The 12,855-nt window shown below is 49.5% G+C and overlaps 1 protein-coding gene across 5 annotated transcripts in view; it reads left to right on the top strand.

The window, feature by feature from the left end:
- Nucleotides 1-3,642: 3,642 nt before the first annotated feature.
- RAB31 (RAB31, member RAS oncogene family) overlaps nucleotides 3,643-12,855 on the top strand; it is a 136,014-nt gene continuing 126,801 nt past the window's right edge. For 2 of the 5 annotated variants that reach the window (XM_045042400.1, XM_045042399.1), the window contains exon 1: nucleotides 4,174-4,387. In XM_045042400.1, coding sequence (XP_044898335.1) covers nucleotides 4,349-4,387 — 39 coding nt within the window. In that variant the 5' untranslated portion in view covers nucleotides 4,174-4,348. Of the gene's footprint in view, nucleotides 3,775-4,136; nucleotides 4,388-12,855 lie in introns of those variants that run through there. The other 3 variants (XM_045042398.1, XM_045042397.1, XM_023241743.2) reach the window with 3 other exon arrangements.

Below are 12,855 nucleotides of genomic sequence, written 5' to 3'. Positions count from 1 at the left end.
GATTGCCTTTTGCCCTTAGGCAGCTGAGCTCCTAGAGGAATGTCACTTTGCCAGTCTTGAGGGCTTGTCAATGGGCTGTAAGTTGTAAGGAAATTTAATTTTTTCTTTTGCCTTTGTTTCCCCGCATCGGTATACACATTTTATCTACTACCTAAGAGAGATGTGCACCATTAAACATACCCTAGCGAAACGCCGTAATTTTCAATGCCGTGATCATTCCCCAAATGTGAAGGGATTTCAGTTGTTTCATCCATTCAATGTTGCAGTGAGTACAGCTGTCCTCCCTTTATCTCAGTCGAGATGATTTTTTGTTCCTTTCGCGTATGGTTTTGTTTCTTTGTGTGCCTGTTTGGGTACAAACAGGCAGGCTTTGTGTTGGTTCCCTTTTTGTACTTATTTCTATGTTATGGTCCGAAAAGGGATTTGTTGGTTCAAAAAACATGACCAAGCTTCTGGCCCTTACTGGCTTTTGCTAATCTTTAAGGAAAGGATGCGGTGGTTTCCCCAGGCATTTTCCAGTCATCTGGTAGACTTTTGCAAAATACTCATTGGTGAATTACTCCTTTTTTTTTTTAAGTTTACTTATTTCCGGGGTGGGGGGAGGGGCAGAGATTGAGGGGGGGGGGTGGGCAGAGAGAGAGAGAGAGAGAGAGAGAGAATCCCAAGCAGGTTCTGCACTGTCAGTACAGAGCCAGACGTGGGGCTCGAACTCACAAATCACGACCTGAGCTGAAATTAAGAGTTGGACGCTTAACCGACTGAGCCACCCAGGCGTCTCTGTGAATTACTCTTTAAAAAAAAAAAAAAATCCCCATGCAGAACCATCTGAGATGAAGTCCAAGGATGAACATTTCAGGCTCAACCATCCATTATGCAAAGCCCCTGGGTCCTAGGGCCATATTGTGCATGACCGGACATCCACAAAACAGTATTCAAAACAGTTTGCATAGTGTAAGAGGTCAAAGATCCTGCTGGAGAAGGACATTAAAAAAAAAAAAAAAAATCATTGCTAGTCACTTTTCTTTTTAGAGCATTACTAGTTATTTTTTAAACCCTGGTAAAACAGAAAGGATCCTTCACATAGTATAAGGGTACCTTTCATATAGATGGGTAATTCCACCTGTGTATCCGTTTAGACCCTGACTTCTTATAAAAGGGATTTAGCTGTTAATTCCTTTATTTATGTTGAGTAAATGCTACGAGACGCGTGAACAAGTGTGTACAAGCTCAGGGCAGACTTTCCTGAGGAGGTGAAATTTGAGCAGCTCTCTGAAGGATGACAGGGTTTCACCAGGTGGGCAGAGGAGAGAGGCTGGTTTGGGCAAGATGTGCTGAAAAGCTTGGATTTCATCTTGTTTGGTGCCACTGAACACTTTAACGCAGCAGAAGGGCGGAACTCTGAATTAGTCCAGTGACCTTTTGTTTTACAAAGGTCTCAAGAAAACCTTCACGTTCTATTTTATTTTATTTAATAAATTCTCAGTTGTGTATCACTGAATTTTTACCCCTGCTTAGGTTATATCAGAACCACTTCATATGCAGAAAATACCAGAGGAGTTAGGACAGGCCCTTAGCACAGTAATCAAAGAGTATAATAATAGCATTCATAGAGAACATTATATCTTTAAAAAGTTGAGAGCTATCCAGGACCTTGTCACTCCCAAAATATGCGTTGTAGTGGCCATCGTCCTCCCTTCTGGGTGAGAGCCTTATGCATCACCTTGGGGTGATTGTGGGGAGCAGGTTTTTCATGAGGCCAACTTTTAAAAAATATATTTATTTATTTTTGAGAGACAGAGAGAGACAGAGTGTGAGCTGGGGAAGGGCAGAGAGACAAGGAAACACAGAATCTGAAGCAGGCTCCAGGCTCTGAGCTGTCAGCACAGGGCCCGATGCAGGGCTCCAACTCATGAGCTGTGAGATCATGACCTTAGCTGAAGTCGGCCACCAACCGACTGAGCCACCCAGGTGTCCCATAAGGCCAATTTTAAGCTCCTCGGGGTGACCTGGCTGAGAAGGGGAATATACCCATGAAGGCAGTCCGGTTGACAGACAAGGACTGCCACTTTGTAAGGCAGAGCACAGAACGTGACACACACAAGGTGATTTTTAATGGAGCTGGGAGTGGGGAGAAAGATAAACAGACGGGAGTAATTCTGGGGGTGCAGGAGAGGAGGCCTGGATAAGGGATTGTTTTGGGAGAGCCTAGACACCACACGGGCATCCCAGATGCCTAGGCTAGTGGAGAGTGGCGTAGAAGGGGAGGGATCATGAAAGAGGGTAAGGGAATCGAAGAGAAATTTTGTCAGCTCATTTTTGTCTGGGAATGGTCCTGCCCTCTGTGACCTATTGAAGTGTATGAATTCCCACTTATGGAAAGGCTTGCGTTCTGGTCCAGTCGGCTTTTGGGAAGTGAGAAGAAAGGCCAAAGGCAAGTGACTGTAACATGGAGACTCAAGCCATACTGTCAGGGACAGCGCCGGCAATGGAGACTCAAGCCATACTGTCAGGGACAGCGCCGGCATTAGGGAAGGGCTGCTGTGGACCTTGGCCATGGAACTGCTTTACCAGGACGTTTCTCTGCAACTGTGTTGCCATTGTCTCTGCTCAGCAAATCTGAAGACAGTGAGGTATTATGACCAGGGCTGGGTAATACTGGGTGGACCTCTTTTCCTGTTGCCCACACGAAAGACTACCCTTACTTTGGATACTAAACCAAGGACAGAGGCTGATACAACAATCTTCATGTTAAATAAGACCCGTATCTTGTCCACGGCTACTTTTTGAACCACGTGGTCCAGATTTGTGTGAATAACCCCCCACAAGCCTGCACTTGGCCAGGAAAGACCCTGCTGCGCTGGGGAATTTAATTGCCAATTGTCAGCTTGGGGGCCTGTTTTGACTCTAGAGATGTAGGATTTTTTTTTCTCTGGAGGTATCGATTCAGAAGCCCCCACTGTAGGGGGTCATGTGGGTTCTAGGTCGCTGCAACATGGCTGTAGGAGGAACAAAACCAGATAATGAAAGTGGGTGGTCTGCTGGGGAAAGAAAGGGTCACGGATCAAAATTAGCAAGTCGGGGGTGCCTGGGTGGCTCAGTCAGTTGACTGCCCGACTTCGGCTTAGGTCATGATCTCATGGTTCATGAGCTTGAGTTCCACATGGGCTCACTGCTGTCAGCACAGAGCCTGCTTCAGATCCTCTGTTCTCCTCTCTCTCTCTGCCCCTCCCCTGCTTGTGCTCTCTCTCTCTCTCAAAAAAAAAAAAATTAGCAAGTCAGGAGAGAGGCTTGAGAGTTTGGGACAGGGGATGAAGTGTAAGAAATGTTATTTCCAATCTGAAATACCAATGGATTATTCAGATGGATATGTTCAAAAAGCTGACATGTATATAGTAGCAACAAGTGAAGCTGTCTGAGTGGATGTGGTTCTCTGGGCTATGGATGGAGAAAAGAGGACAGTTTCCACAAGATTTCCTTGACTGTCTCAAGCCAGAGCCTAAGGAAAGTTGCAGAAGATCGGCCAGGAGCTACATATTTCTAGCTATACTTCTGAGGCTTGGGTGTCTGCCCAGGCATTTTCTATACTGAGCAAGGCAGCTTCCTCTCTGCAATGCATGTTTCCTTTTTCAGACAGGGACACATCTGTTTTGGAGGGAGGAAGAGATCATTGCTTCGGGAACCATTTTCAACTACATATAGAAAAATGAACTCCGGGCTGACAGTTAAGAAGTGCATGGGAGTACGTTGAAGCCCCGGCCTGAACTGCAGGAGCAGGTGGGTTGCAAAGTTAACTGTTCTGGGGCTTCATTTCTGCTGGGATCCTAGAGTGTCCGTTAACGACGGGACTGCAGGACGTCGGCTGGCAGCATCCCCTTCGAGATGAGGAATGAAATCCTCAGGGACGCAGCCAGCCGTGGGGTCTCCCCACGGCGGACCCTGTCCTCCTTCCACCCCACGGGGCACTGCAGCCGTGGCGAGGCTGGAGGGGCAGACGGCGGAGGGGCTGTGCAGAGCGGGGTCCGGCTGCTGAGCAGGTCTGACCGGGGAGGCACTCCGCCAAGGACTCCGCAGGTCCCGGGGGCGGCCCCCTGGTGGCTGACGCCGTCTGGGGGCGTTCCTGGGAGCTGGGGGCCGCCGAGGTTAGACCCGAAGTCCCGGGAGGAGCCGGCCGGCGGCCACGTGACCGACCGCGGCGGGGCCGGCGGCCCAGAAATAGCAGCGGCGGCGGTCCCGCCCGCGGGCTGCCGCGAGCGAAAGGCGGAGACTGGAGGACGCAGGCTGGGCGCGGGCGCGGCGCGGCCCCGGCCCCGGAGGATGCTGAGCCCCTGCCCGGTCCGGCCCCGAGCACATGATGGCGATACGGGAGCTCAAAGTGTGTCTTCTCGGGGTGAGTCCTGCGCCGCCCTCCGCCGGGGACACCCACGTCCGTGCGCCCCCCCCTCCCCCGGCCCCTGCGCCCCCAGTCCACTGCGCCCTCTTTTCCCAGCCCGGCGGGGGTCGGGTCCGAGCCTGCCCCGGAGCTTCGCGCTCGTTCACCGCGGCCGGCCCGTCGCCCGGGAGCCGCTGGGGCCCCGCCGCGCTCGGGCCGGGCCGGGCCGCGCCGCGGGACCCTCCGCTGGGACACGCAGAGCGGCCGCCGCTCCTCGCCGCCGCCGCGGTCCCTCCGGCCTCCGAGGGCTTTCTCCTTCGCCTTTGATAATTTCCTTCCGGCGGAAACTTTAAGTTACTCAGCCAAGGCTCCAGATCCTTTTTGCGTCTCGGGGGCAATTGGTTTATTCACTTTTTGGGGGGAGCGGGAGGGGGAGGGGGAGGGGGAGGAGGAGGGCGGGGGGGGTGGTGGTGGGTGGGAGAGAAAGCCCAGCCAGACGCGAGAAAATGCGAGGGGATGCCCCGGCTGGAAGGTGAAGAGAAAAGTGCTGGAGAGCACTGCGCCCGAAAACTTCTGGGCAGGATGAGAAAGTTCTCCCCTATCACCGCTTCCCCTCCCCGAGTGGGTCTTTCTGAGGAGTCTGAGGAAATGTGGAAGAAGCCAGAAACAACGACAGAAATACCCAAGCCCTTTGCTCTGGGCAGACCCCCGGGCAGGCCCTGGAAGACCCGCGGCAGAGAGCTCAGATAATAGGGTCATTTCCTTTCGGGTGCCCACACCAAATTCCAGAATTTCTTCTTTTGAAAGAGATGGTTTTAAGCCGTGTTTTCAGCAGCTTTCGGCATCGATGCCTGGGGTACTGCCCCTGGCAAGGCTGGTCTCCCAAGAAAACCATTTCCTACAAAAAGAACAGCAGAGGGGTAGACCTGTCGTTATTTAGAAGAAAGGCTCACTGGTCTGTCGAGATGGGAGAGGGATGTCCTGGATGTACGGGAAGCCTATACTGAGGAAATGGTCCCAGGTTAGGACTGAATTGTACCAGACCAGCCCCTAGGTGTCTAGGCTCCATCTAGGCTCCTTTGGCACTTTTGGTTGGACAACGTTCTCGACTGTCTTCCATCACTGTCATTCACCCCAGATTGTCCGGTTCGCCTAGAATTCCAGGGGACCTGGCAAAGGCCCTCCCATCTCTGTCACCCTGGGCACAAACTACCCAGTGTTCCTGCCCTCCTGCCTTGCTCAGCCCCAGCTGGGATCTGGAAAAGGATCCTGCCCCGGTCTTCCTCCGCTGACCTTTATTTGTGTTGCAGTGTGGGTTTTAGCCTCTGCGGGGCTCTCCAACATGGTTTCGACATAAATTCCGGGAATCTCGTGTTTTCCTTGCGAGGGGTCATTCCAGCCTCATGTGTCCCAAGGAATCAAGAGCAACTTTGATGTGTATTGTGTGTGCCAGGATGGGCCTCGGGAGTAAATGAAGTAGGAGATGTTTTGGCTCCCCCCAAGTCCCCCCGCCCCACGCTTTCTCCTTTGTCATCTGCTTAGGAGGCACAAGTGCTACTCATCACAGGAATTATTTTCACTGTTCAGGGATGAGTCTCCGTATCCTTCTACAAGGAAATGGATCACTGGCCGTGCAATTCTGGGCAAGTACTTCAGTCGCCTCATCTATAAAATGGACGTCATAACATCTTCCCTTTTAAGGCAGAGGACTGTACCAGATGATCTGCTAAGATACAGGGTACCATGTCCTGCTAACCTGTGATTCCAGGGTGACAATTAGTAAGCCTGGTGTATGACAGAGCTGGAGGAAGTCCCTTTACTTCTTTTCTTTTATCTCTGCGAATGAAACATATCCTTTTAGTTGGCTTCCTGGAGACCGTGCCTCACCCTGGTTCTTTGCAGTGGCTCTGTTGGTAGGAGTTTGGCTTGCGAGGACACAGCCCTGACAGAGCAGAGCAAGAAGGTTTTTCGGGGCGGATGGAAGCTTTGAAGCATCATTCCCGTAACACCATGTCAGCGGCCTTCTTTTATTTATTTATTTATTTATTTATTTATTTATTTATTTATTTATTTATATTTTTACATTTATTTGTTTTTGAGAGAGAGAGAGACACAGAGCACAAGTGGGGGAGGGGCAGAGAGAGAGGGAGACCAGAATCGGAAACAGCCTCCAGGCTGTCAGCACAGAACCCGATGCGGGGCTCGAACCCACGAGAACTGTGAGATCATGACCTGAGGCCAAGTCGGACGCTTAACCAACTAAGCCACCCAGGCACCCCAGCGGCCTTCTTTTTTGTGAGAGTGGCTTCTAGGTTTTAGTCTTGTTTAGGTCAGAGGGCCAGTGACCTTATCCCCCACACTGAGTGAAATTTGTTAGGTCCTGTGGTTTGCCTGGGCCTGTCCTGAGTGAGATGTATGTGATAGGCTGTATTCTTAGCTGCTCATTCCTATAGGGGGGGTTCTCTGGGTGAGATAGCATTTGGGTGAGTTCAAAGCCATTTTAACCACCTTGGGTTCACTCTCTTAATTTGAGAGAGAACCTTGCAGGTCGGCGACTAAAAGAAGGAATCAAGAACAAGTCCAAAAGTCCTCAAAATTTTAGCAGGAGCCTTGGGCTCTTTTGGGTTCTCTTTGTCGGGAGGTCTCTTTTCTAGAGGCAGTCTTACACGTGGCTAGCACTCAGCTTCCTGTTTTTCAGCCACGACATCTTCCTGAAGTCTCAGTCGGACTGAGACCTTAGAAGCCATGCCCTCTGTCATGTCACTTTCTTTTGTGCCCCCTTGAGAAGGTGATGGAGAATGCAGAGCTCCTAACTGAAGTCTGGCTGTCTCACTGGGGAGGCTGAGGGGCTAGTCTTTTTGTGCCCGGCCATCGGCCTTGAGTGTTCCGTGGCTATTCGAGGACGCACTTCCCATCTAAGGCACAAAGTGTGGGCAGTGCAGACTTTTATCCCTCTTAGCTGTGGTCTGCAGCCTCGGCGGGGTCGGAGGTTCCCAGCGGGAGGGTCACTCGCGACAGGTGGAATAAGCCAGATGACAGGTCTTCTCCGCCTGTACCTGTGCCTTTCACGACCATGAAGTTCAGCATGTCTGTCTTGCTTCTTTTGGTCAGTGCTCCCAGATGGAGTCAACAGCAGTCTGGGGAGCATTCCCTGAATGCTTTGTGCATTCAAACCAAGGACTCAAGAGCATTGGGTTTAGTTAGGCTACCTGTTCTAAATTCTTGGCTCTGGTTGCTGTCATGGGCGGCTTTTCTCGTGTTTATCCTAAGCCTTTGTGAATGCCCTTTCCTGGGATAAACCAGCTAGCCACGCAGGACAGTGTGCTTGCCAGGGGCACACGGTGAAAAGGGGTCCTTATTAGACACCCAGGACCCGTGGGTCCCGTTCTTGTCAATAAAGTGCCAATCATCCCACTTTGTAATCTGAATTAGTATTATGAAACATGTAGCTTGGAAACAATGCCCTTAAAAAGAGCGAAGTATGTTAAAAAAAAAAAAAACTAACAAAAACAATATCGAGGCAGCAGCTGTTCCAACCCCAAAGGTGGAAACCTTCCCAGTGTGCATTTTTAACACACATCACCACGTGGCAGAAAGCAAGGGGAGGGGGAGAGGGAGGGAGAGAAGGGAGAAGAGGAGGAGGAGGAGGGGGCGGAGAGGATCTTCCTTTTCTTCTATTATTTCCTCTGGGTGTGTATGCTTAAAAACTGCTTCCGGATGGAATCCCAAAGAGATTTATATTTGGGCTTTGGTTGTCTTGACGACAGTTTAGAGATTTCTGCCACTTCCTCAACAGCTTGAGTGGCATGGTTAAAACACAGCTGAGGGTGTCCCTGCTTCTGGTAAGGAGCTTGGTGCTCATCTTTCTGCTAGGATCCGGGTGATGGTTCATCACAGAGCAAACACCTGGGATTGGTGTGGCATCTGGGCAGCAGAGACCTCAGCTGTGTGCAGGGCCTTCCCGTGAGGGGACTGTGTGATCCCCAGAGGCTCTAGGACCCAAGGGTGGGACAGATAAGCAGATCCGTCAGAGCTATGGACCCTCAAATGGGCTACTTTGAGTGATAGTGAGCACTCCGTCACCGAAAGCATTCATAAGACTAGGTGCATCTGGTTGGGTCATCGTGGAAGGATGGAATGCGTAGGACGGGGAGGATTGGGCCAGGCACTCATCCGAATTGCTTTCCAAGAGATTCTAACATAAGTCATTTTCATTTTTTCCCAGAAACCCCATTTCTTGGGGTGTGGGGGGTTGGTGGGGGAGGATGTAGAGAGGCTAGAAATCTAATCTGTTTCTTACCAAACCTGATTCCTGTATTAAATTGAACCCTTTGTGGAAAGCGTGGTACTGGGTTGAAAATAAATGTGAATGACATAGTGGGATGTCTTCTGGGAGCGCCCGAAGTTTGATAACACCGAACACCCACCAGGGTCGATGGACTCCGCCAGGGTCTCTTTGTTCCTTTTTTCTTCAGGGTCAACAATGGCTACATCTCTCTCTCAGCCTTCTGAGCTCAGTGCTCCCTGGGATATGCGTCAGAGTCACTTGCAGTCACTTTCAAACTTCTTGTGGTCCCTCCCCATCCCTTGTGAGGCATGTGGCCCCCACCCTTTCCCCTGGCCCGGTGTCACTGTTCTCATGAATGTGTCTGTCGTATCCCTCGGGACTGCTCCAAGGCCATTGCCATTGGAAAATATAAAACTTTACTTTCTAAGATGCTAGGGCACAAAAAGATTTTGAGCTCGTGAGTTACAAAAGGTCTTCACATTTAATTGCGTCCAACAGGTTAGATTACTTTTAGGGCTTGCCTGTCTCTGCAGATACTACACTTTGATTTATCTTTATTTTTACAATTTCCAATACGCGCTTGAAAATGGAATAGGCATTCATCCGTTCAACCGCTCACCATCTATCTAGTGATTCTTTCATGCCAGGAGCTGCTGTGGGTGGCTGCAGGTAGGTAGGACAGCCATGAGCCTTGTCTTTGAAGCCCTCTACCTTTCCTGGGATGTGGACACAAAAGCAGTGACCTAAATGACATCACTTGTACTCCTGTGACGGCACTTACCACAGAGCCAAGCACAGCAGAAGGAATAGAGTAAGATTATGATACATACTGACCGCCATCCGTCTTATTAGACGTGAGGACAGGTGAGGGGTAGAAAGTTTTTGCACCACGTCTGTTTTGACTGCCTGCTGGGCTAACTCTGCTGGAGACAGAAGACGGGGAAGACGGGGTTCTGGTCCCTGCTGGTGATGGAGAGGTTCCTGGTCGGGCAGGGGAGACAGGCACGTGCACAGGAACTAACATTCGTGGCCATGGCGATGAGTGGGATCCCGTCACATGGTACAGCGGGAGACAAGGAAGTTAAATTGAATACAGGGGGGCTGGGAAAGGAGGAATCTGGGAAGGTATCTCCAAGAAGGAAGGATTTGAAGAGTGCCTCAAAGAACACACAGGGCTTTGACAAGAATGGAAAGTGGGTGTGGACTTCAGGCCTTGGGGAGAGCAGGTGGGACTCTGGTTCTCATGGTATTTTCTGGAGGGCTGAGGTGACTGGAAGGTGAGGGGGGCAGGGAGCACAGCCCTTCCACTCCTGGGCTGACCACCGTCCTGTTGACCCCACTACCTCCCTAGAATGGGGTCTTTTATTTTTAACTCCCTCTTGCCCGTCTTTTATTTTGAAACGTCTCAAACGCACAAAACATTTGAAAGAGCAGAGCAACGAATGCCTGTAAGTCTCTCCCCTAGATTCAGTGGGAATAACATGTTGCCAATCTCTTGCTTTTTATCTCTTTCCCTCTCTAATGTATTTTTTCCCTGAACCCTCTGAAAGTAAATTGCAGACATTATGACACTTGACTCCTGTATAATTATGTATCTTTTAGAAGAAAGGACGTTCTCCTTCACAACTGTAATGCCCAGAACTGAACACAGATATAATGGTATCGTGTATGTAGTTCATACTCAGAGTTTCCAGTTGTCCCCAAATGACCTTGATAGCTGTTTAAGAAATCCACGGAGACCATGTAACTACATTTGCTTGTCATGTCCCTCATCTAAAACAGTTCCCCTCCTTTTTTCTGCCACGAATCCAGGCCACTTGTCTTGTAGAAAGTCCCAAGGTCTCAATTTTTCTAGCTGCCACCTCGTTGCGTCTTCTGGGTTTTGCATGTTGGTGAGCAGACAACATACTTGATGTTGAATGGTCTTATTTTTTGTGTGCCCGTGTATATTACAGTTTTCTTTCCCACTTACCTTTATGGCACTCATTCAACAAATTATCTCTTAGCTTCTACAAGTGCCAGGCAGTGGTATGTCTGAGCAAAACAAAGGGCTTTGACCTTATGGAGCTTACGTTTTAGCAGAAAGGTGGGAAAACAGATTCTCTGGCTGGTTAGAAGGCGGTAAGTGTTATATGGAAAAGCAGGTATGGCCCGGAGCTGGGGGAGGGGCACAGGAGCTCCAGGAGGGGAGGAGCAGGTCGGTAGGGTGGTGGTGAGGACGCTCTGTCTCTGTCAGAGACCACATGGGGCTTCTGCTTTACCTGGGGTTTGACTTAGGTTTTGTGACTTGAGTCGCATGGTGTGACCCCTGAGCTGCTGAGAGTTGAGTAGGTCCTGAGGAACCAGAGTTGTCTCTCTTGATGTCTAACTCTTTGTCAGCTGAAATAAGGAAAAGAAAAGAGGGACTGAACGTCGGGGTCACTGGATGGGTTTCTCACTGCGGAATCTTCTGTTTCGACGAATCTTTTTCTGGTCTATTTCCTTGCTTCGAATACCTCAGACCTGCTCTGACTTCTCTGGAGGTCATGAACCTTCTGCTCGCTCAGGATTTAACCCAGAAGGTAGTCTAGGCTGCTTTCAGTTCCCTGGGAGGCTCCTGGAAGAGCTGGATTACCAGAATTTGAATGAGCCCTGTTGGAGAGCCAACAGAATATAGGGGAAATCGGTTCCCTCCTATTTTCTCTGCTTTGCAAAGGGTAGCAGAGAGCTGGATCCCTTTTTATGAACAGTATTTGCTTTTCTAGAAGAAAAAGATACCTGCATTATCCAGTATCACTTCCTTTCTTCTCTCATGGAGTCAGTATTCTAACTGGGATCTGCAGATAGAATGCCTAGTCCTAAAAGGTGCCTCTATCAAAGATTTCCCTGAAAGGGAGGGAGAGAGAGGGAGAGCTGGTTCAGGGACAGAGAAAGAAAGACAAGAGTAGGGAAGGTGGAGGGGGATGGGCGGGGGAGAGAGACACCCACGCACACACCTGTGCATGAAGAGTATCACTTAGAACTTGCCCACTTGCCCTCTGATGGCAAAGGGCAAGTTTTGTTTTTTGTTTTTTTCTGGTCAGACTATTAGCCAGGGTATTTAGATTTATGGCAAGCTTAATTAAGAAAGTCTTTTTGGGGGGTGCCTGGATACCTCAGTCCGTTGAGCATCTGGTTCTTCATTTCAGCTCAGGTCATGACCCCAGGGTCCCGGGATCAAGCCCTGCATTGGGCTCCATGCTGAGCATGGAGGCTGCCTGAGATTCTTTCCTCCTTTTCCCCCCTCTCTTTCCTGCTCGTGCTCTCTCTCTGTCTCTAATAATGCTTTTTAAAAAGTCTTTTTTTTTTTAAGAAAAAAAAAAGCATAGCATCAATCCTACATATTTTATGGCCTTACCTCTCATTTCAGAAGCGAAAAATTTTCTAACCTTTTCCATAATAATCTTCTGAAGAGCTGTTTTCTTCATTGTAAAGTAACACATGCTCATCTTTTTTTTTTTTTAATTTTTTTTTTAATGTTTATTTATTTTTGAGACAGAGACAGGGCATGAACGGGGGAGGGTCAGAGAGAGAGGGAGACACAGAATCTGAAGCAGGCTCCAGGCTCTGAGCTGTCAGCACGGAGCCCGACACGGGGCTTGAACTCACGGACCGCGAGATCATGACCTGAGCCGAAGTCGGACGCTTAACTGACTGAGCCACCCAGGCACCCCAACACATGCTCATCTTAATTAAATTTTGAATCTAATTATGAGGTGGGACAATGATTGATTAGCGAAGTGATAAATGTTCATTTGTGATCACAAAGATGAGGGATCCAGGATGATGCCTTGAGCCTCATTTCTTTATAATGACATATAATTGTACAAACTTGCCACAGTCTTGTTTCCTGTCGTTAGCTGGAAATCCTGTGGGTATGAGGAAATCGTCCTACCTGCCCTCCGTCACCTCCTGTTCCCCATCTTGCAACTCCTGTTCTTTCCTTGTCTCTGGTGTTATGTTCAGATGACCACTTGTAATTTTATGGTCGACATCAAGCTCACTGTCCTGCTCTGTGTTTTTAACGTTGTCTCTGTTCTTTCCTGCCCTGCAGGATCATTTTCTCCCATCGTCTTAATTTGTTTTCTTATTCTCCCCACTTCTCATCGATGAATCATCAGACTGTCCTTCTTGAAAGAGGCATCTAGGGCTTAGCTCACAGAGGGAATGTTTCTAGCCT

This window comes from Felis catus, chromosome D3 (genome assembly GCF_018350175.1).
Source record: "Felis catus isolate Fca126 chromosome D3, F.catus_Fca126_mat1.0, whole genome shotgun sequence".
Classification (NCBI taxonomy): Eukaryota; Metazoa; Chordata; class Mammalia; order Carnivora; family Felidae; genus Felis; species Felis catus.
The sequence above is the reverse complement of the archived record's forward strand: the minus strand, read 5'-3'. Positions and strand labels throughout refer to the sequence as shown.